General features: G+C 40.3%; 1 protein-coding gene across 1 annotated transcript; it reads left to right on the top strand.

Moving 5' to 3' along the window:
• The first annotated feature begins 1,088 nt into the window (after positions 1-1,088).
• On the top strand, positions 1,089-2,279 carry LOC109243966 (uncharacterized mitochondrial protein AtMg00810-like). The gene is made up of 3 exons (XM_019410987.1): positions 1,089-1,230; positions 1,326-1,453; positions 1,641-2,279. Exons 1-3 carry the CDS (start codon positions 1,089-1,091, stop codon positions 2,277-2,279), a joined length of 909 nt encoding a protein of 302 aa, XP_019266532.1.
• Positions 2,280-22,066: the final 19,787 nt, after the last annotated feature.

Raw genomic sequence — 22,066 nt, 5'->3', positions numbered from 1 at the left:
TCTTACAAGTCATCAAGAACTTCATATCCTTAGTTGAAACCCATTTTAAATCCAGTGTCAAATACCTCAGATCAGACAATGGTTCAGAATTTGTCAATATGGAAACCTTATCATTTTTTCAGTCCAAGGGGATAGTTCATCAAAAAACATGCCCCTACACTCCTCAACAAAATGGAGTTGTAGAAAGGAAGCATAAATACCTCGTGGAGACTGCCAGAGCACTCCTTTTCCAGTCCAAATTGCCCTTGCAATACTGGGGTGAATGTCTATTGGCTGCAACCCATATTATAAATAGACTTCCCACTACCTATCTAAAAAATAAATGCCCAATTGAGATCCTCTATAACAAAGCACCAACCTATTCCCACTTGAGAAGTTTTGGATGCTTGTGCTTTCCCACTATACCTAAAGTTCATAGAGATAAGTTTGAGCCTAGGACAACTCCTCATGTCTTTGTGGGATACCCCTATGATACTAAAGGGTACAATGTTTTGAATCTGGCCACCAGAAAAATTCATGTGTCTAGAGATGTGATTTTCCATGAACACATCTTCCCTTTTGCTATTCTACCTAATTCATCTTCCTCTTTTCCTTTGGTGCTTAATTCTGTCCCTCCTACAGTAGATATGTCACCTCCTGAAATGCACTCAACTGATTGTGTGTCTAGACCACAGTCAGATTCAGCTGACACTTCCCATATAGCCTCACCTACAACTACTCCCATATCACCCCAAGTCACTCTTCATCCTTGCAATCCCATGTACTTCATTCAACACCTCAAATTCAGAATAATCATGTACCTAGAAGGTCTACTAGGGAACATCATTTACCTGCACATTTAGAAGACTATGTGTGTTCTTTACCTAACCTGTATCCTACTGTTCACCCTCCATCTACTTCATCTTCTTCTACCACCACATCTAACTCAGATTCTCCTTTTTTCTCTCAATGCCCTTTTCTCCAAACATCATCATGTCCCTTTCACTTCATTGGTCCCTGATAGTCAGCAACTTCTGCGAAATGTTTACCATGATAGTGAGCCAGGATCTTATGAGGAACCAGCCTTGAATCCTACCTGGAAAACAACAATGTCACTAGAGTTTGAGGCTCTCCATGCCAATCACACTTGGGACTTAGTTCCCTTACCTACAGGGAAGAGACCAATAGGTTGTCGATGGGTGTATAAGATCAAACATAAAGCTGATGGTAGTGTTGAGAGATTAAGGCCAGGTTAGTAGTAAAGGGGTATACATAACAGGCTGGTGTTGATTACATTGAAACTTTTTCCCCTGTTGTGAAAATGACAACCATTAGAGCATTTGTAGCCACTGCAGTAAAGAAGCATTGGGGTGTCTTCCAACTTGATGTCAACAATGCCTTCCTCCATGGGGATTTACATGAGGAAGTGTATATGGATTTGCCTCCTAGACTGTTGGTTGATACACCTGGGCTGGTATGCAAATTGAACAAGTCATTGTATGGCTTGAAACAAGCCAGTCGACAGTGGTATGCCAAATTGGCTGAGGCCTTGTGCTCCAAGGGTTATGCACATTCCCTCAATGATTATTATTTGTTTTACAAGAAACCTGACTCTTCTGTTATGTATGTTGTTGTATATGTGGATGATGTCATTGTCACAGGGAAATAATTCAGAGGAAATCAATTCTTTGAAGGCCTTTCTTAATGCTCAATTCAAAATCAAGGACCTGGGCAGACTATATTATTTTCTAGGCTTAGAAGTTCTCTACAGGGAAGATGGTGTGATAATCTCTCAAAGAAAATTTGCTCTTGACCTACTAAAGGAGTATGAATTCCTTCATGTTAGTGCTTTCAGCTCACCACTGGATCCTACGGTCAAACTTCAAGCCAAGGAAGGTGTACCCTTAGCAGACCCCTGTCTCTACAGAACTTTGATAGGCAAATTGAATTTTCTTACGAATACAAGGCTGGACATTGCTTATAATGTCCATCACCTCAGTCAATTCATGCAAGATCCCAGGGAACCTCACCTCAAAGCTGCCTACCATTTACTTAGATACTTGAAAGTTGATCCCACTCTTGGAATTTTTATGTCTGCTAGCCAAGATTGCACAGTCAGAGGGTATTGTGATTCTGATTGGGCTGCCTGCCCGGATTCTAGGAAATCTGTTAGTGGGTATTTGGTATTACTTGGTGACAGTTCCATTAGCTGGAAGTCCAAGAAGCAAGCTACCATATCTCTTTCTTCTGTAGATGTAGAGTACAGAGCCCTCAAAAATGTAGTTGGAGAGCTTGTTTGATTGTGCAGACTGTTTACTGAGCTAACAGTTCCATTTCCTACACCCGTCACAGTGTTTTGGGATAGTCAGTCTGCTCTGCATATAGCTCGAAATCCTATTTTCCACGAGCGGACCGAACACATTGAAGTAGACTGCCACTTTGTAAGAGACAAATTACAGGAAGGACTGGTGTCTCTTCATCATATTGGGACTAATAGTCAGTTGGCTGATGTCTTAACTAAAGCACTTACTGGAGTCAAGCATGCAACAGTTATGAGCAAGTTGGCAGTGACACCCTCACCTCCAACTTGGGGGGGGGGGGGGTATTGAGATAGTGTATTTATTATGTGTATAGGTATTTTTTGTTAGTAGTTTGTTAATAGCTAGTTAATTGTGTATTAGTTAGATGATATTGGTCATTTACAATACACACGTGTAAAGTGTATATATGTACTCAGTTGAAAGTCTAATACAGTTTAGTCAATTCATTTCACATAACCGACATTCTCTCTTCTCTGTTCATCTTCGAGAACCTTCTAGGGTTCCTCCATTGGAGCTCAAGCTTGAGCTCTGCTCCTCCATTACTCTCATTGTTTTTACACCTCTCCCACCAACAGAGGTACCGAGTAACTCTGCATGCATTAGACATGAGGGAAGAAATCACCTAGTAATTTTTGTCTCTCCTGAGATACGAACCTTGGTTGGTCTCCAATTTCATTGACTACAAGGCTAGACCCTTGGATGCAGATAGCAACAGACTATTGTTACTCCAAGAAATAGTTCGATAAAATAAAGCATGAAAAAAATCAGAGTGTAGCGAATCCCAGGTCTAGTAACAGATTCCAACTAGAATTCAACATTTTAATTACCTCAATGCCAGGTCGAGTAACAGATTCCACCTCCCTTGCAATGGCTATAGTAACCTATATATAAGATATGTCTAACTATAGCGAATCCCATAAGCTATGTTGTCCAAGGGATAACAGCTGATATTATCAGGTTATAAAAGGAATGTATATGTAATACAACCTGATACTTGGCTGCATGCATGCATAAGTTCGGAAGAAGTGTTTATATTTATTTATGGAATATAATTGCAGGGTCATACATAACATACATTCAATCGCATAAAGAATTAAACACCAAAATTCGAGAAATGCCTCTAAGATACAGCAGTTACATGGATTAAAAGTATTCAACCAAAAGTAAACAGGCCAGGCTACATGTTTGCTTTGATTAATTATAGGTAATACACTTACCTATCAAAAGGAAAGGATTTCTTGAACTTTCGCTTCTCTCTTGAGATAATCTCTTAATGGAAGGGCTCCAAAAAAAGGATTCTTGAACTTTAAGCAACAACGGAATAGGGGCTATAATATGACAATTACAAGTTTCAGGTGCAGACGCCGTGATAACAGTGTAATTTGTTTATATCGTCGATCCTATCTTATTTGGGACTGCGGCATAATTGTTGTTGTTGACTACACATGAAATATATCATAAGTATGACAACATAAACTTCCATTCCGTTGGTGAAATCTTTTCTCATTGATATTTGTTATGAAATATAATACTTATTTTTTTGATGAAACAATTTTCTAGCTTGTAGTTGCTAATTAAATTGTAGAAAACTATTTCCACCCCACTCCTTTATAACATGTGAAATTATACGTTGGGACAGCTTCAACTACGAAAACTAACTCATGAAATGAAAATTGCCAAAAAATTAAACATATTGAATACCAATTCCATATCCCACAAGCTATGTGGGACAACTTAACATTTTCCACTATCAACACTGCAGCCTCACCTTCTACCTCAATTGCATCCACTGACTCTATGTCCAACAAAATAAGAAATGACTAAGGAAATAATGTTTTTAGGACTTTCGACTCAAAGGAGATGGTTTTTTATCTTTTTATTTTTAAACAATTTCTTAAGTAAGTTACGTTGATAAGCACTACTAGAAATTCGGCAAAAAGCGATCACATATAGCTACCAACATTGGTCGTTTATCTCAATTTAGCGACCAAAACGCGTCCAAACAGGCTTGGCCGCTATTTTGGTGGTCCTTTTTACTTAGCGACCAACATTGGTCGCTAAGGTAAAATGACCAAATGTTCAATGTAAATAAGATACCGACCAACTTTGGTCGGTACAATATTTTAATGATATAAATTTAGCGACCAACGTTGGTCTGTATATTTAATACTATATTTTTTTAATTATTAGAATTCAACAATTAGCGACCAATGATGGTCTGTAAACTAAAATATATATTATTTTAAAAAATATATATTTAACAATCTGGGTTCATACGCGACCAACTTTGGTCGCTTATTTTAATTTTTAAATTTTTTTTATAGATAAGCGACCAACCTTGGTCGCTAATTTCCAAGATATTTTTAAAAATAAAATCTGATTTCATTAGCGACCAACCTTGGTCGCCAATTTTTTATTTTTTATTTTTTTTTAAATATAAGCGGTCGCTAATTGCCAGAAAATATTTTTTTTAATAGGTTAGCGACCAACTTTGGTCGCTTTTCTGGGTAATAATTTTGGCATAAAATGCCTGTTTTGGCAGCTACACCACCTACCAGCATACCAAAATCCCTAAATAACAATATAATTCAATTCATAAACTACAATTTCAATACCAAAATCTCCACAACAACAACAACACAAAAACACAACAACAACATAACAACAACACAATTCAAAAAATACATTAAAACCAACAAATTAAAGTTCAATAGAACTAACAAATTAAACTAACAATACTAAGTTAACGCTTATTACAACTAGTTCAAAACCGGTTCTATTTGTCTTGTTCAAAGTATATAAAAGTCAAGGAGTGTTTTGTATAGCATCATTATCATCACCATCTGATGAAGATTCATCAACAAGACGGTATACAGAAGGGTCTACTTGTCGAGGACAGGAAGAACGATCACGGGGAGGACGGGAGGAACGAGCACGGGGAGGACGGAAGGAACGCTCACGTTCAAGTCGAGCCTCTGGCGATGACTCACGAGACCGGGGAATCGGAAAAGCTCCAGAAGCTAGGAGATTTTTGAGCTGAGCTTGCATGCCATGGTACTGAGCTTGCATGCTAATGTACTAAGCATCTCTAAGCTTTTCTCTTTCCTTTGCCGCTTCTAGCTCGGATGTGAGCTTTGTCATAGTCTCCCGCATAGCCGAGAGGCTCTCCCCATCAAGTTGCTCGCCTTGCGAGGAAGTCCCTATTCCTTGCATTCCACACATATAGCAATGGAATTTCTTAGTAGGAAGCTCGTATACCTTCCCCCATTTTGGACCGCCAGCAGCATCCATCCATATTCTTTCAGCATCCTCATCCGAAGTTTGGATTGGCTTGCCCGACTCATTAGGTGGCCGACTGCGTATGAATTCCTCCACGTCAGCTGTGAAGCGACCCTATAAGAAAGTACATTGAATTAGTATTTCAAAATTTATATAAAAGTAAATCAAAATAGTTATTGAAAAGTGAAAACTTACATGTACAGTCGAGGCTCGAGCCTCAACCCACCTTTCTTGATACGTCTCTTTCTTCTTCTTTACAATATGAGTCTCCTTGAATAGCTCATCTTGGTTCATTGGATGCCCCAACTTCTTTTCCTGAAAACTCATAAATTTTAGTTAATAAACAGAATAGATATACTTTGAAAATTAAAATAAATTAAGCAATTACGTACCAATCTTCTTTTTATTGTCCCTAGGCTGATCGCACCTCTAGTGTGCAGGAGCCTCCCTTCTCAGATGCGCGAGCTTTCTTTCCTTTTTCACTCGTCTCTAAGAACTTTGCGGTAAGTCATTGCCTTTTCAAATCCTCCCATAAATTTTGAAGCAACCAGTCAGGCTTCTGGTTCAACTTTCTAGCTTTGGAGAAACTATGCGACAACCGCTTGCGAGCTTTGTGATGAAAATTTACAGCCACTTTCGCGCTATAGTGGTGTTCCCATACACACTTGCTCTGTATTTCAAAATTTAAATATTATATGGAAATATCATAAATATAAATAATTATACTGCTTAAAAGAACATTTATACCTTAAATTGATTGAAAATTTGCTCCTTCAGCGAGAATGGGAATTCACTCCAAGTCACATGAGGGCCATCATAAAGCTTTCTGGTGGCTTTGGTGATTATCCTCGTAGTAATATTACTCAGGATGAACCTGCAATTTAACAAAAAAACACATTAATATCTTAGTACAAGCTATACAAAACAATAAACATAAAAATAACAAATAACTCTTACCCATCACCCTCAAGGACTATGATGATCCTGCCATATTGATCATAATGCACCTCCACGTCATCATCATCATTACGGTCCGAAACATGTATATCAGAGGCAAGTGTGGAAGGTGTAGGGGGGTCGGAGCTACTATCTCGCAGGCGAAGGCCTGAAATAGATGGAGTCGCTAATGAAGATGGCTGCGATCCCTGTGACTGCGACATAGCTGGATGGACTGCAAGTGGCTGTGATACTGATTGTTGTGACCCGAGTGGTTGTGACCCGAGTGGCTGTGACACTGATGACTGTGATCCATGTGGATGTGACATGGATCGATGCGATCCATGCGATGTAGATGGTTGTGATCCACGTAGTCGTGAGGCAGCTGGACTGTATGCCGAACGTATAGTCCTATGGCCCTATGACGAAAGACCTAGTGTCTGCACGAAGGTGTAGGGCTCGTGATTTTGTGGTAGCTCAGAATAGCCCTGGGGTGGAGGATAAGACATAGGCATCTCTGAAGAGGGTGGAAAAGATTGAGTATTATCTTCTACCCTCCTCTTTGGTTTCCTAGCCTTTTCTCGACCCCGAGAACCAGTAAGGTCATTGTTACCTCGACCCTTGCCTGTCATCTGCATAATATAATACATATTTAGATTGAAACATATAAGAAACTAGCTATAAACGAGAGTTATTAAAGAAACCAACTTTTTAAAGCTCATCGACGTATTGTTCCTCGTCCGAGAATTCTTCTTCCTCACTAGTTTGAGCTTCATCAGTTGATTCTTCTTCCTCGTTTTCTATAATTCTTACTTCATTTATATCAACTTCTTCCAATATGTGTTCAGGATGTTCCAAATCATTTTCTAAAAGTTTGTCCACTATTTGGTGAACACTGGAGATATCGTTTTGATATGCAACATCTAACACATTCTCGACTTCCACCCTACCTACAGGCTTAGTTTTTATTACAACCCACCAATCGGACTTATTCCGCCGCAATGGATAAGGAGCATAATACACTTGCCAAACATTATGTGCAATTATGAAAGGATAATAGCGATCATACTCCCTCGTATGATTAACCTCAACTATGTTGTATTGATTACGTACTCTTGTACCTCATGTTGGATTTGGGTCAAACCACTTGCATCTAAAGAGTATCAATTTCTTAAATGGCCAACCTGTATATTCTAGTTCTATTATTTCTTTGAGCACACCATAATAATCAATATCTCCAACTTGGTTGCCATCACCGCCTTAAACCCACACCCCGCTGTTGTTGCTATTTTTATTTTTAGAGCAATCCTCTGTATGAAACTTATAACCATTCACAACGTAATTAGACATTGTTGTGACCTCAAGCCCAGATCCCAAAGATATATCTTTCAAAAATTGATTTACACCATTATTTGGATCATTTCCTACATATGTTAAAAAATTCATAAGTTAGCATAACTTCCAAATATTGTTTACCCACATAGTGTTAGAATATTTTAAGGATAAACTTACAAATTGTTTGAACCACGTATCAAATGTCGTATATACAGCATCTTGGCCAAATTGACCCACGAAGTGACTGTGACACATCAAATATTTTTAGTAGTTGCATTGAGATGTAATCACAGTAAATTTTATATTTTGATAACTATTAAATCAATACTTACTTGAGAAATGGTACTACTTCGGGACAATTTAGCAACACATGAAGTGTAGCTGACTTGAACTCCATATCACTCAAATTTCTCTTTCTACCATCCTTAGAACATCGGCCTGGTTGATTGAATATGGACATAGGCGGATATAATGGATCATTCGTAAGGGCGACCGTGTGCCTGTTGGGCCTATTCCTAGCACATGGCTCATTACTCTCAAAATAATAAGAACAAAAATGAGCAGTTTCCTTTGCAAGATAAGCTTCGCATATAGATCCTTCAATTCTATTCCTCTGCTTAACAAATTGTTTGCATTTGCCAATTGTCCTACATAATTTCAGGTTAGCCAAGAACATTCAAATAAAATAGAAAATTATATATGGACTATAATATTACCTCTCAAAGGGATACATCCATCTGCATTGAACAGGCCCTCCAAGTCGTGCCTCGTGTACAAGGTGGATTGGAAGGTGTTCCATCACATCAAAAAACCCACATGGAAATATCTTTTCCATCTTACCCGAAGTTACACGAATGTTCTGATCCATCCGGAGTAGGTTTTCTTCCCTTAATGTGGAAGAACACAAGTCTTTGAAAAACAAACTAATCTCAGTGATAGGTTTCCAGATTCTTTCAGGCAAACCAGAAAACGCAATAGGCACTAAGGTCTCCATGAAAACATGACAGTCATGACTTTTCAAATGGCTCAACTTCCCTACCTCCATATCAACTTTTTTCCCAAAATTGGACGCATAACCCTCAGGCATCTTCAATTTCGTTACCCAATCACAAATCTGCCGTCTTTCCTCCAAAGTGAATGTGTAACTTGCTTTGGGCTTGAATAACTTACCATTGTTTGCTGTCTGCAAGTGTAATTCAGGCCGCCTGCAATATTCTTGTAAGTCCATTCTAGCATTCGGGTTATCCTTTGTCTTACCTTTAACATCCATCACTGTGTTGAACAAATTGTCAAAATAATTCTTCTCAATATGCATGACATCAAGGTTGTGACGGAGAAGATTATCCTTCCAATAAGGCAACTCCCAAAATATACTCTGTTTGGTCCAATTATGAGTAACACCGTATCCGGGAAATCTATGCGGTGGAACTTCAATAACTTTACTGAAGTTCTGGACCCTCTCCCAAATTTCATCACCTGAAAGTATCGGAGGTGGATAATCATATTCCAGTTTATTCTTTTTGAAAGCATTTTTCATTCTTCTAAACTCATGACCCTCAGGCAAGTATTGACGATGACAATCAAACCATGATTGCTTTCGGCCATGTTTCAAAGTGAACGCTTTACTATTTTCCATGCAGTAAGGACAAGCTAGCTTCCCAACAGTCATCCACCCAGACAACATTCCATACGCTAGAAAATCGTTAATTGTCCACATTAAATTAGCACGCAAATTGAAATTCTGCTTGGTTGATATGTCATATGTTTCAACACCATCATACCACAATTTTTTTAGCTCATCAATCAAAGGTTGCAAATACACATCAATCAAACTTTTCGGATTACGTGGACCGGGGATAATACAATTTAAGAATATATATGGAATAGTCATGCACAACTCGGGTGGTAGATTATAAGGTGTAAGAAAGACAGGCCAACATGAATATGGTGTCGCAGATACAGAAAAAGGCGTGAAGCCATCCGCACACAGACCTAACCAAATGTTCCTTGGTTCACTAACAAAATTTGGATATGTCCTATCAAAGTGCTTCCAAGCTTCTCCATCTGAAGGATGACACATAACACTAGGTGGTCTTCTATTTTCAAAGTGCCATCTCATATGAGGAGCAGAACTCATCGACTCATATAACCTCTTTAACCTAGGTATAAGAGGGAAATAATGCATCGCCTTGATAGCGACCATATTCCCACTGGAAGGCCTCTTGAAACGAGGCTTTTCACAAAATTTACAACTGTTTACATTTGCATCATCTTTATAATATAACATGCAACCATCTTCACAACAATCAATTCTCATTGACGAAAGTCCTAACTTAGAAACTAATCTCTTTGCCTTATAGAAATCACCAGGTAATTTGATATTAGGGTCAACTAGTTGACTCATAAGGTCAATGAAAGAGTCCATGGCTGCTTGAGAAATATTCCAATCAAATTTGCTAGTTGGTAATCTAACTACAACAGACAGCTTAGAGTGCGGACTTCCATTACGTAGTGGACGACTAGCTTCCTCTAACTGTTCATAAAAACGTTTTGCGTCATCATTAGGAGTTTGTTCAACATATTGATTGGGCTCACCCCCTAAGTGCATCCCAAAAGCATCCGCAACCATATCATGAATTCTAGAATCACGATTTGTATTCTCCACTGACCTACTACTTTCACCCACAACCATATTATGAAATATCCCATGGCTACCATCGATCTCTCCATGATTAGTCCACATAAAGTAATTTGCTATAAACCCCTTCCTATAAAGATGATGCTTAACTTCCGCCGGTTTTCCAAACTTCACACAGTCGCACCTAACACAAGGGCACCTAATTACTCTTTCACTTCTGGCCTGCTGTCTTTGCAAATGCGAACAGTTGTTCGAAAATGCAGCCACTGTTCAAGTCGCAATTGCAACGATGAACTTTGCAAATGCGAAGGTCCCCTACCCAGCCTCCTGATCGCAAATGCAAAGGGTCTTTGCAAATGCGATGCTCGCATTTGCAAGCCAGGCTTCGCAAATGCGAAGTCTGCAGACCTACAACATACCAGAAAATTTCCCCATGAAAAACCCTAGATTTTGTGATGAAATCTTGTAAAAAGATAAAACAGATTGAAAGAAATGAGTTTAGAAATTGTTTACCCATGATTTGGGGAAGAACTACTCTTTAGAAAATCGTCTCTTGAAGCTTAGGGTTTGAAAGTTTGAGAAATGAATTGAAAATCCTGTCCAAAACTCGTTTTGAACAGTTGCAGGTATCGCATTTGCGATCACAGGTTCGCAAATGCGGCCAATTCTTCGCAAATGCGAAGCTTGGCCTGGCCTGTTGTCTTCGCAAATGCGAACAATTGTTCGCAAATGCAGCCACTGTTCAAGTCGCAATTGCGACAATGAACTTCGCAAATGCGAAGGTCCCCTGCCCAGCCTCCTGATCGCAAATGCGAAGGGTCTTCGTAAATGCGATGCGAAGTCTGCAGAACTGCAATATACCGGAAAATTTCCTTAAGTCCAACACATTCCGTGGCCTATCCAAAACTCACCTGAGCCCTCGGGGCTCCAAATCAAACATGCACACAAGTATAAAAATATCCTACGGACTTGCTCGTGCGATCAAATCGCCAAAATAACATCTAAAACTATGGATTTAGCATCAAAATCAATGAAATTTTCAAGAACACTTAAAGTTTCTATTTTCTCAATTGAGAGTCCGAATCACGTCATATAAACTCCGTTTCTTACCAAATTTCAGAGACATGACTTGAATACCATATTAAACCTGTACCGGGCTCACCAAAATACGGGCCCGATACCAACAAGATCAAGCATTATTAAATTTCTAAAAACCATTATATTTTTAGTTTAACGATTTTCTTCAAAAATTTATTTCTCGGAGTAGGCACCTCGGAATTAAATTCAGGGCATACGCCCAAGTCCCATAATTTCCTACGGACCCTCCAGGACCATCGAATCACGAGTCTGGGTCCGTTTACTCAAAATGTTGACCAAAGTCAACTTAAATCATTTTTTAAAGGCAAAACTTAATATTTTCTCAAATTTTCACATACAGGCTTTTCCGGAACCGCGCCTGAACTGTGCATGCAAATCAAGGAGAAAAACAAATGAGGTTTTGAAGACCTCGAAACCTCGAATTGGGTTCTAAAACACGAGATGACCTTTTGGGTCATCACATTCTCCACCTCTAAAACAATCGTTCGTCCTCGAACGGACATAGAAAAGTACCTGAGCTAGAGAAAAAATGGGGATATCTGCTCCACATATCGGACTCGGACTCCCAGGTAGCTGCCTCAATAGGCTGACCTCTCCACTGCACATGAACCGAAGGATAACTCTTCAATCTTAACTGACGAACCTGCTTGTCTAGAATAGCTATCGGCTCCTCCTCATAGGTCAAATCTTTGTCCAACTGGACAGTGCTAAGTCTAACACGTGGGATGGATCGCCGTGATACTTCGAAAGCATGGACACATGAAACACTGGATGAACGGGTGATAAACCTGGCATCAATGCAAGTCTGTAAGCCACCTCCCCCACTCGATCAAGGATCTCTAAAGGTCCGATGAACCTAGGTCTTAGCTTTCCCTTCTTCCCAAATCTCATCACGCCCTTCAAGCGACACTCGAAGCAACACTCGCTCTCCGACCATGAAAGCCACATCACGAACCATACGATCGGCATAACTCTTTTGCCTGGACTGAGCTGTACGAAGCCTATCCTGAATAATCTTAACCTTATCTAAGGCATCCTGTACGAAATCTGTACCCAACACCGAGCCTCCCCGGCTCAAACCACCCAACTGGCGATCGACACCGTCTACCATATAATGCCTCATAAGGAGCCATCTGGATGTTCGACTGATAGCTGTTGTTGTAGGCAAACTCCGCCCACGGCAAGAACTGATCCCAAGAAACTCCAAAGTCAATAACACAGGCGCGAAGCATATCCTCCAAAATCTGAATAGTACGCTCATACTGTCCGTACGTCTGAGGATGAAATGTTGTGCTCAACTCGACCCGCATACCCAACTCACGCTGTACTGCCCTCCAGAAATGCGAGGTACACTGCGTACCTCGGTCAGAAATGATAGACACGGGCACACCATGAAGACGAACGATCTCCCGGATATAGATCTCAGCCTACCGCTCCGAGGAATAGGAAACTATCACAAGAATGAAATGCGTTGACTTAGTCAGCCAATCAACAATAACCCATATTGCATCGAACTTCCTCTGAGTCTGTGGGAGTCCAAAAACAAAATCCATAGTGATAGGCTCCCACTTCCACTCAGGAATCTCAATCTGCTGAAACAAACCACCAGGTCTCTGATGCTCGTACTTTACCTGCTGACAATTCAAACACCGAGCTACATATGCAACAATATCCTTCTTCATCCTTCTCCACTAGTAATGTCGCCGCAAGTCCTGATACATCTTGGCAGCGCCCGGATGTATAGAATACCGGGAACTATGGGTCTCCTCTAGAATCAACTCACGGAGTCCATCTACATAGGCACACAAAATCGACCCTGCATCCTCAGAACTCCATCATCTCCAACTGTATCCTGCTTGGCACCACCGTACCGCACTGTGTTCCTAAGGACAAGCAAATGAGGGTCATCATACTGGCGATCCTTGATACGCTCAAATAATGAAGACCGAGCAAACGTACAAGCTAGAACATGGCTGGGCTCAGAGACATCCAACCTCACGAACTGATTGGCCAAAGCCTGAACATTTGAAGCAAACGGTCTCTCACTGACTGGAATATATGCAAGGCTACCCATACTAGCCGACTTCCTACTCAAAGCATAGGCCACCACATTGGCTTGAACAAATACTGCAAACTCTTATGATCCGTGAATACCTCACACGACACGTCATATAAATAATGCCTCCAAATCTTCAGCGCGTGAACAATGGCTGCTAGCTCCAAATCATGACCTAGATAATTCTTCTCGTGAATCGTCAACTGCCGCGAAGCATATGCAATAACCTTGCCATTCTGCATCAACACCGCACCAAGTCCATACAAGATGCGTCACAATATACTATATATGCCCTGAACCTATGGGAAAAATTGACACCGGCGCCGAAGTCAAAGCTGTCTTGAGCTTCTGAAAGCTCGCCTCACATCCGTCCGACCACCTGAATGGGGCACCCTTCTGGGTCAACTTGGTCATCGAGGCTGCTATGGATGAGAACCCCTCCACTAACGGACGGTAATAACCCGCCAAACCCAAGAAACTCCAAATCTCTGTAGCTGATGTGGGTCTAGGCTAGTCTTTGACCGCCTCAATCTTCTTAGGATCCACATGAATACCCTCTGCTGATACAACATGACCTAAGAAAGCAACTGAACTCAACCAAAACTCACATTTCAAAAACTTAGCATACAACTGACTGTCTCTCAGAGTCTCAAGAATGACTCGAAGATACTGCTCATGCTCCTCTCGGCTGTGGGAGTAGATCAAAATATCATCAATGAAAACAATCACGAAGGAATCCAGATAGGGCTTGAACACCCGGTTCATCAAATCCATAAATGTTGTTGGGGCATTTGTCAACCCAAATGACATCACTAGAAACTCATAATGCCCATACCGAGTGCGGAAAGTTGTCTTAGGACATCGGATGCCCTAATCCTCAACTAATGGTAGCAAGATCTCAAATCAATCTTCGAAAATACCTTGGCACCCTGAAACTGATCAAACAAATCATCAATCCTCGGCAATGGATACTTGTTCTTGATGGTGACTTTGTTCAACTACCGATAATCTATACAAATCCTCATTGATCCATCCTTCTTCTTAACAAACATCACTGGCGCACCCCAGGGGCGAGACACTAGGTCGAATAAAGCTCTTATCAAGCAAATCTTGCAACTGCTCCTTCAATTCTTTTAACACTGGCGGGGCCATGCAATACGGAGGAATAGAAATAGGCTGAGTGCCCGGAGCCAAATCAATGCAAAATTCAATATCCCTCTCGGGTGGAATCCCCGGCAGGTCTGCAGGAAATACCTCTGGAAACTCCCGAACAACTGGTATAGAATCCATAGAAGGAACCTCAACACTAGAATCACGAACATAAGCCAAACAAGCTATACACCCCTTTTCGACCATATCATATATGAAATAACCCTGCTGATAGAATGACCAAGAGTCCCTCTCCACTCCAATTGAGGCAACCCCGTCAAGGCTAAGGTCACGGTCTTGGCATGACAGTCCAATATAACATGGTAAGGTGATAGCCAGTCCATCCCCAAAATGACATCGAAATCCACCATATCGAGAAGTAGGAGATCCACACTAGTGTGTACACATACACGGGGGCACTCAAAGAATCACGAGGCACAACCAAATATGGGGAAAAATAAGATGACACATAGGAGTATGTAGACCCTGGATCAAATAGAACTAAAGCATCTCTACTGCAAACTGAAACCGTACCTGTGATAACTGCATCGGAGGACTCAGCCTCAGGCCTATTTAGAATAACATAGCATCGGGGCTGGGCCCCACCACTCTGAACTACATCCCTAGGACGGCCTCCTGTTGGCTGACCTCCACCTCTAGTGGCCTGACCTCCACCTCTAATGGCCTGACCTCCACCTCTAGCGGGCTGACCCCTACCTCTGGCTCCCTGGCCCCTACCTCTAGCTGGATGGGCAGGCGGTGCTGGAATCATGGCACTAGAACCCTGATGTTAAGAGCTGCTCGATGCTCGAGGGAAAAATCTAGCAATATGCCTCAGATCGCCACAAGTATAACAAGACCTCGGCTGCTGAGACTAGTGACCCTGAAACTGACCTTGACGGCCTGAATAACCACCCTGAAAACACTGGAGTGGTGGTCAACTGATAGGAGCTGGTGATGCACTGTAGGTTAGTTGATCAGAATACTGCATATGAGGGCCACGACCACCTGGAGCACCATGAGAAGCCTGAAGTGCTGAATGAAACGGCCTAGGAGAATGTCCTCTACCAAAAGAATCCCTGCCTCCAGACGAGGCACCACTAAACCTGCCAGAATGACGAGGCCTCTTGTTAGACCCCTAACCACTCCCCTGAGCTAAAATCATCTCAACTCGCATGGCCACATTGGCCGCATCCTGAAAAGAAATCTCGTTCCCTGACTCCTTAGCCATCTGCAATCTGATAGGTTGAGCGAGTCCCTCAATAAACCTCCCCGCCCTCTCTCTCTCGGTGGGGAGTATAAGAAGAGCATGACGAGCCAAATCAATAAACCTAGTCTCGTACTGGGTGACAGTCATAAAACCCTACTGAAGATGCTCGAACCGCCTGCGGTACTCCTCCCTCTGAGTGACGGGAAGAAACTTCTCAAGAAATAACTGTAAAAATTAGTCCCAAGTGAGAGCTGGTGACCCGGCTGGTCTGGCCAAACAATAATCTCTCCATTATTTCTTGGCGGAACCTGACAGACGAAAAGCAGCAAAGTCGACCCCATTGGTCTCCACTATCCCCATGTTCCGTAGAACCTCGTGACAACTGTCTAAATAATCCAAGGGATCCTATGAAGATGTACCGCCATATGTAGTAGTGAAAAGCTTGGTGAACCTGTCTAATATCCACAAAGCATCAGAAGACATAGCTGATCCATCACCGGTCTATGCTACAATACCCGGGGGAACTGCCCCAACTGGCTGAGCTGCTGAAGTCTGAAACTAGGGATCCATCTGCTCCGGAGTGTGAGTAGCGGGAGTCTGTACTCCTCCCCCAGCCCGAGAAACGGCTGGTGCTATAGGAAGTATGCCTGCCTGAGTGACACTCTCCATAAGGCCCACTAGACGGACCAGAGCATCCTGGAGTACCGGGGTAGCGATGAACCCCTCTAGAACCTGAGTTGGTCCTACTGGAATGGTCTAGGCCGGAACCTCATCATCAAACTCTACCTGAGGCTCCGCCGTTGGTGCTGCTGCTCGAGCTCTAGGCTGAGCCCTGCCCCTGCCTCGGCCTCATCCTCTGCCCCTCGTAGGAGCTGCCACTGGGGGCTCGAGCTGCTGATCAGCTGGTAAAACGGTAGGTGTTCTCGCCATCTGCGAAAGAACAGAGTAGAACTTCAATTAGCATTGAGAAATCAAATCGCACGACAGAGAAGAATAGATGTGAAGTTATTCCTAAACTCTATAGCCTCTGGGGATAAGCACAGACGTCTCCGTACCAATCCCTCAGACTCTACCTAGCTTGTCCGTGAATTGTGAGGCCTAGGAAATCTAGTGCTCTGATACCAACTTGTCACGACCCAGATTTCCCACCATCGGGATCGTGATGGCGCCTAACTCTTGAATGCTAGGCAAGCCAACAAATATGGTGCTAACACATTAATCATTAACCAATACATTAATAAATAATAATTAAAGCTAAACAGATATAAAGTGCGAAAATTTTATATCAGTTCAAAACTCTAAAACACAACTACCCCACTGATCTGGTGTCACAATCCACGAACGTCTAACAATTTCTACAAACACTGGTTTCAAGGAAGATACATCTGTTTTTCGGAATAAAAGAAAACGGGAATCTAAAATAGAGGGAAGGGGACTCCAGGGTCTGCGAACGCCGGCATATCTACCTTGGGTCTCCTGTGGACTGAAGGAAGCAACCCAAACTCTGATCAGTATGGTCCAGTACCAGGATCTGCACAGAAAGCGCAGAGTGCAGTATCAGTACAACCGACCCCACGTACTGGTAAGTGCCGAGCCTAACCACGATGAAGTAGTGACGAGGCTAGGACACGACAAACTATATAAACCTGTGCAGTTAAACAATATACTACCAGAATAACAAGCAATAGAAATTAAGCAGAAATGAATGGGAAGGGGCAACATACTATGGGGGTTCCAACATAAAGAATCTTAGCAGTAAAGGAACCTAAACAGCTAGTACACTTGAACCGATAACAAGAAGTAAACACAACAAACAGAAAATGCACGGCATCACCCTTCGTACTTTTACTCTCAATCCTCACCATGCAATCAATAATAGAAATGTGCACGGCATCACCCTCCGTGCTTTATCACTCTTCCTCACCACACGAATAATAGAAATGTGCACGACATCACCCTTCGTGCTTTATCACTCTTCCTCACCATAAGAAACAACAGAAACAATAACAACCCGGCAAGGGCATCACAATCAAACAACTTCGTTTCATCATTTAATTTCACAACAGAAATCTCAACTTGAGCCAATACTCAACCAATATCCAAACTAGGAAAAACATAATAAGACTTGTTTAACATGAGTAATAGCTAGTTTCAACAGAAACAATACGTATAAAGGAACACAACGGTCACAAGTATAGGACTCACTCGCATGATATGACCCGACAACAACGTATATATACTCGTCACCACACCTATACATTGTACTTAACAACTAAACAAGTAGCAAGTAAGGCAACAACACCTAATCCCTCAAGCTAAGGTTAGCCACAACACTTACCTCCATTCCACGGCCAAACTCAAGCCTCAAATACCGCTTTCCTCTTAGTTTCCACTTCCAATACGCCCGAATCTATTCATAGTTAACTTATTAACATCAATTAAGGCCAAAGAAACCAATTCTAATGCATAATTATAGATTTTCCAACAATTCCCCAAAAAGTCAAAAATCGACCCCGGGTCCGCTTGGTCAAAACTCAAAGTTTGGACCAAAACCCGATTGCCCATTCACCCACGAGCCCAAAGATGTAATTAGTTTTGGAATCTGACCTCAATTTGAGGTCTAACTCCCCAAATTTCGAAATTCCTAAATTCTACCCAAAAACACCCAATTTCCCCATGAAAAACCCTAGATTTTGTGATGAAATCTTGTAAAAAGATGAAATAGATTGAAAGAAATGAGTTAGAAATCGTTTACCTTGATTTGGGGAAGAACTGCTCTTTAGAAAATCGCCTCTTGAAGATTAGGGTTTGAAAATTTGAGAAATGAATTGAAAATCCCGTCCAAAACTCGTTTTGAACAGTTGGAGGTATCGCATTTGCGATCACAGGGTTGCAAATGCGAACTCGCAAATGTGCCAATGTTATGCAAATGCGAAGCTTGGCCTGGCCTGCTGTCTTCGCAAATGCGAATAGTTGTTCGCAAATGCGGCCACTGTTTAAGTCGCAATTGCGACGATGAACTTCGCAAATGCGAAGGTCCCCTGCCCAGCCTCCTGATCGCAAATGCGAAGGGATACTTCTTTGCTAGGTCAGTCTGGTCGGAAAGAAGCTTGCTGATCTACTGAAGTACCAAAGGCGAACGGGGCTCCCAGGCCGGGACGTCTGGCAGAATGCTTGGCCTCCTGCGCTGGAAGCGAGACCCGAAGGGTGAGCTTATGGCGGTTAGCTTCTAGCACTAAATAATAGGCCCAGCTTGCACATGAGACCTGAGAACGACTCCCCTTCCTTCCTCTTTTTCAACGCAAATGCGATGCTCGCATTTGCGATCCAGACAATGCAAAGTCTGCGGACCTGCAACATACTAGAAAATTTCCTTAAGACCAAAACACTCTGTGGCCTATTCAAAACTCACCCGAACCCTCGGGGCTCCAAATCAAACATGCACACAAGTCTAAAAACATACTACGGACTTGCTCGTGCGATCGAATCGCCAAAATAACATCTAAGACTACAGATTTAGCATTAAAATCAATAAAATTTTCAAGAACACTTAAAGTTTCTATTTTCTCAACCGAGGGTCCGAATCACGTCATATAAACTCCGTTTCTTACCAAATTTCACAGACATGACTTAAATACCATATTAAACCTGTACCGGGCTCCGGAACCAAAATACGGGCCTGATACCAACAACATAAAGCATTATTAAATTTCTAAAAACCATTATATTTTCAGTTTAACAATTTTCTTCAAAAATTCATTTTTCGGACTAGGAACCTCGGAATTAAATTCTGGGCATACGCCCAAGTCCCATATTTTCCTACGGACCCTCCAAGACCGTCGAATCACGAGTCCGGGTCCGTTTACTCAAAATATTGATCAAAGTCAACTTAAATCAATTTTTAAAGGCAAAACTTAATATTTTCTCAAATTTTCACATAAAGGCTTTTCCGGAATCGTGACCGGACTGCGCACGCAAATCGAGGTAAAAGAAAATGAGATTTTGAAGACCTCAGAACCCCGAATTGGGTTCTAAAACGCGAGATGACCTTTTGGGTCATCACAACATATTAATAAAAGAAGAAGAAAAAGCCTCCACACGAAGCCAAATGGCAGCCTCGCAATAGGCCACTTGGTAATTCAGGACAAAGTTAGTTAGGCTAGGTAATGATTAGTTTTTTTTTTAATTTAAATTTTAAAAAAAATTAAATTATGCAGTATGCGTTGTTAATAATTAGTTACTCTTTTTGAATTTGAATTTAAACATACTTAACTATTATTTTTTTCGAAAAATAATAATTTTTTATATATTTAAAATTAGTTCTATTTTACGCTCAATGTCATATTTCAAGTGTGACACTCAGATTATCTTGTTACACTTACCATAGTTATACAATATTTCATCCGATGAGATTCTTCTACCGATAAGGAATTCAACTATTATGCTAATGAAGACATTACTGTAGATATTGAGGAAGGAGATGTGCCTTCTGATATTCTTTTAGAAATGCAAGGCAAGTCCTCTACTAATATCGAGGCGTAGTGTGATAGAATTAAAGATGAAATTATTGAGAACTGTTATCATGTGCGAGTGACTTTGCTTATTATTTCATGGTTGATTCTCAATACATAGTAATTTGTGAAATACACTTTTAATTCATACTGAATGATGTATTTTGATGATTCAAATCATCATGTTAACAATAAGTTATTATAGTAGATAATATTATATGCTTTGGTATAATTATATATGTTATATTGATTTAAATCTTTAATATGTATGTTTACTTTATATTTTATATTTCAACAAAATAAAATAAAAAATAATAAAGGTCTTTTACGATAAATATTTAAGTTCATTTTTTTCTTTAAAATAATTATAAGACCTTGATACTATCCTTTTTGGTAAATTGACACTTAAAAGTACTTTTTAGAAAGATCGGCTAAATACAATTTATTTACCAAATGTTGCAAAAAGTACTTCTTAAATGAATTGGCCAAACACAAATTAATTTTTTTTCAAAAGTACTCATGGATGAAGCAATTCTGGAAAAAAATACTTTTCAAAATAAGCAGTTTTTGACAGCTTGGCCAAACGGGCTCTAAATTTCCTTTTGTTTGGAAACCAGAAATTGGTATTCATGAGAGGAGAAACTAAAGATTGGTATATTAGATAAAGAAGAAAGTGAAAAGGAAACAATTTAATTACCTTCTATATATTGTTTTAGTTTGGAAAAAAAACATTTTTCATTGTTGAGAGAGTCAAAGGAACTGAATTTTAGTGGACACATAAATAAGTTAAACTAAAACGATCGCGAAAAGATTTATGTGGACGAGATATCATAATCTCTCAATTTCTTTAGATTTTTCTTGCATGAGTTCAGTATGCTGGAATTAATGATTCAACAATTATCCTTTAATACACATCTCTTATGTATTTTCATTCTTTTTTCTCAAATCTAAAAAAAACAGACAATTTGCAGGGGACAAATCTTCCCACTTTTTGCTTTCATCATTCCCTTCCTTTTTCCAACTTGCTCTCATGGTGTTGGTAAAATAAATACAGTACTCTCAAAAGAACGAATTCTATCATCATGACTATTGCCCTATGGCTAAAAGGATTTTATTTGCAGTACAGTCAAACCTCTCTATAATAATTTTGTTTGTTTCGAAGTTTTTAACTGCTATAATGAAATGATGTTATAAAGAACATATATTATAACATAATATAATATTCGATTCCGAAAATAACTCGATTTTTATAGTGAATGACTATTATATAGGGATGTTTTTATAAAAAGATTTGACTGTATATATTAATAGGGTAGAAAATATACGTAAATTTATTATAATAAAAAATCTATATCATATTCAAGGTTACTAATATTAATATCATTTTGTTATAAACAGGTATTTTCAATTATCATTTTTTTCTCGATTACTAATTTTACTTCTTACAAAAAATTATTTGTAATTAATTTTTAAAATAATCTGATTATGTAAAAATTCTTCTTACACTTATTAACACTTTCAAGGTTAGAAGGTAAATTCTAAAGAAAAAAAGAG

The sequence above is a fragment of the Nicotiana attenuata genome, unplaced genomic scaffold (genome assembly GCF_001879085.1).
Source record: "Nicotiana attenuata strain UT unplaced genomic scaffold, NIATTr2, whole genome shotgun sequence".
NCBI lineage: Eukaryota > Viridiplantae > Streptophyta > Magnoliopsida > Solanales > Solanaceae > Nicotiana > Nicotiana attenuata.
The sequence above is the reverse complement of the archived record's forward strand: the minus strand, read 5'-3'. Positions and strand labels throughout refer to the sequence as shown.

Bases quoted from the DNA above. Each gene is read 5' to 3' on its own strand.
- LOC109243966 (XM_019410987.1), top strand. From the start codon at position 1,089: ATGTCACTAGAGTTTGAGGCTCTCCATGCCAATCACACTTGGGACTTA. The intron at 1,231-1,325 runs GTTAGTAGTAAA...GAGCATTTGTAG, and splicing joins TGTTGAGAGATTAAGGCCAG to CCACTGCAGTAAAGAAGCAT. The intron at 1,454-1,640 runs GTATGCAAATTG...TCATTGTCACAG, and splicing joins TGGTTGATACACCTGGGCTG to GGAAATAATTCAGAGGAAAT.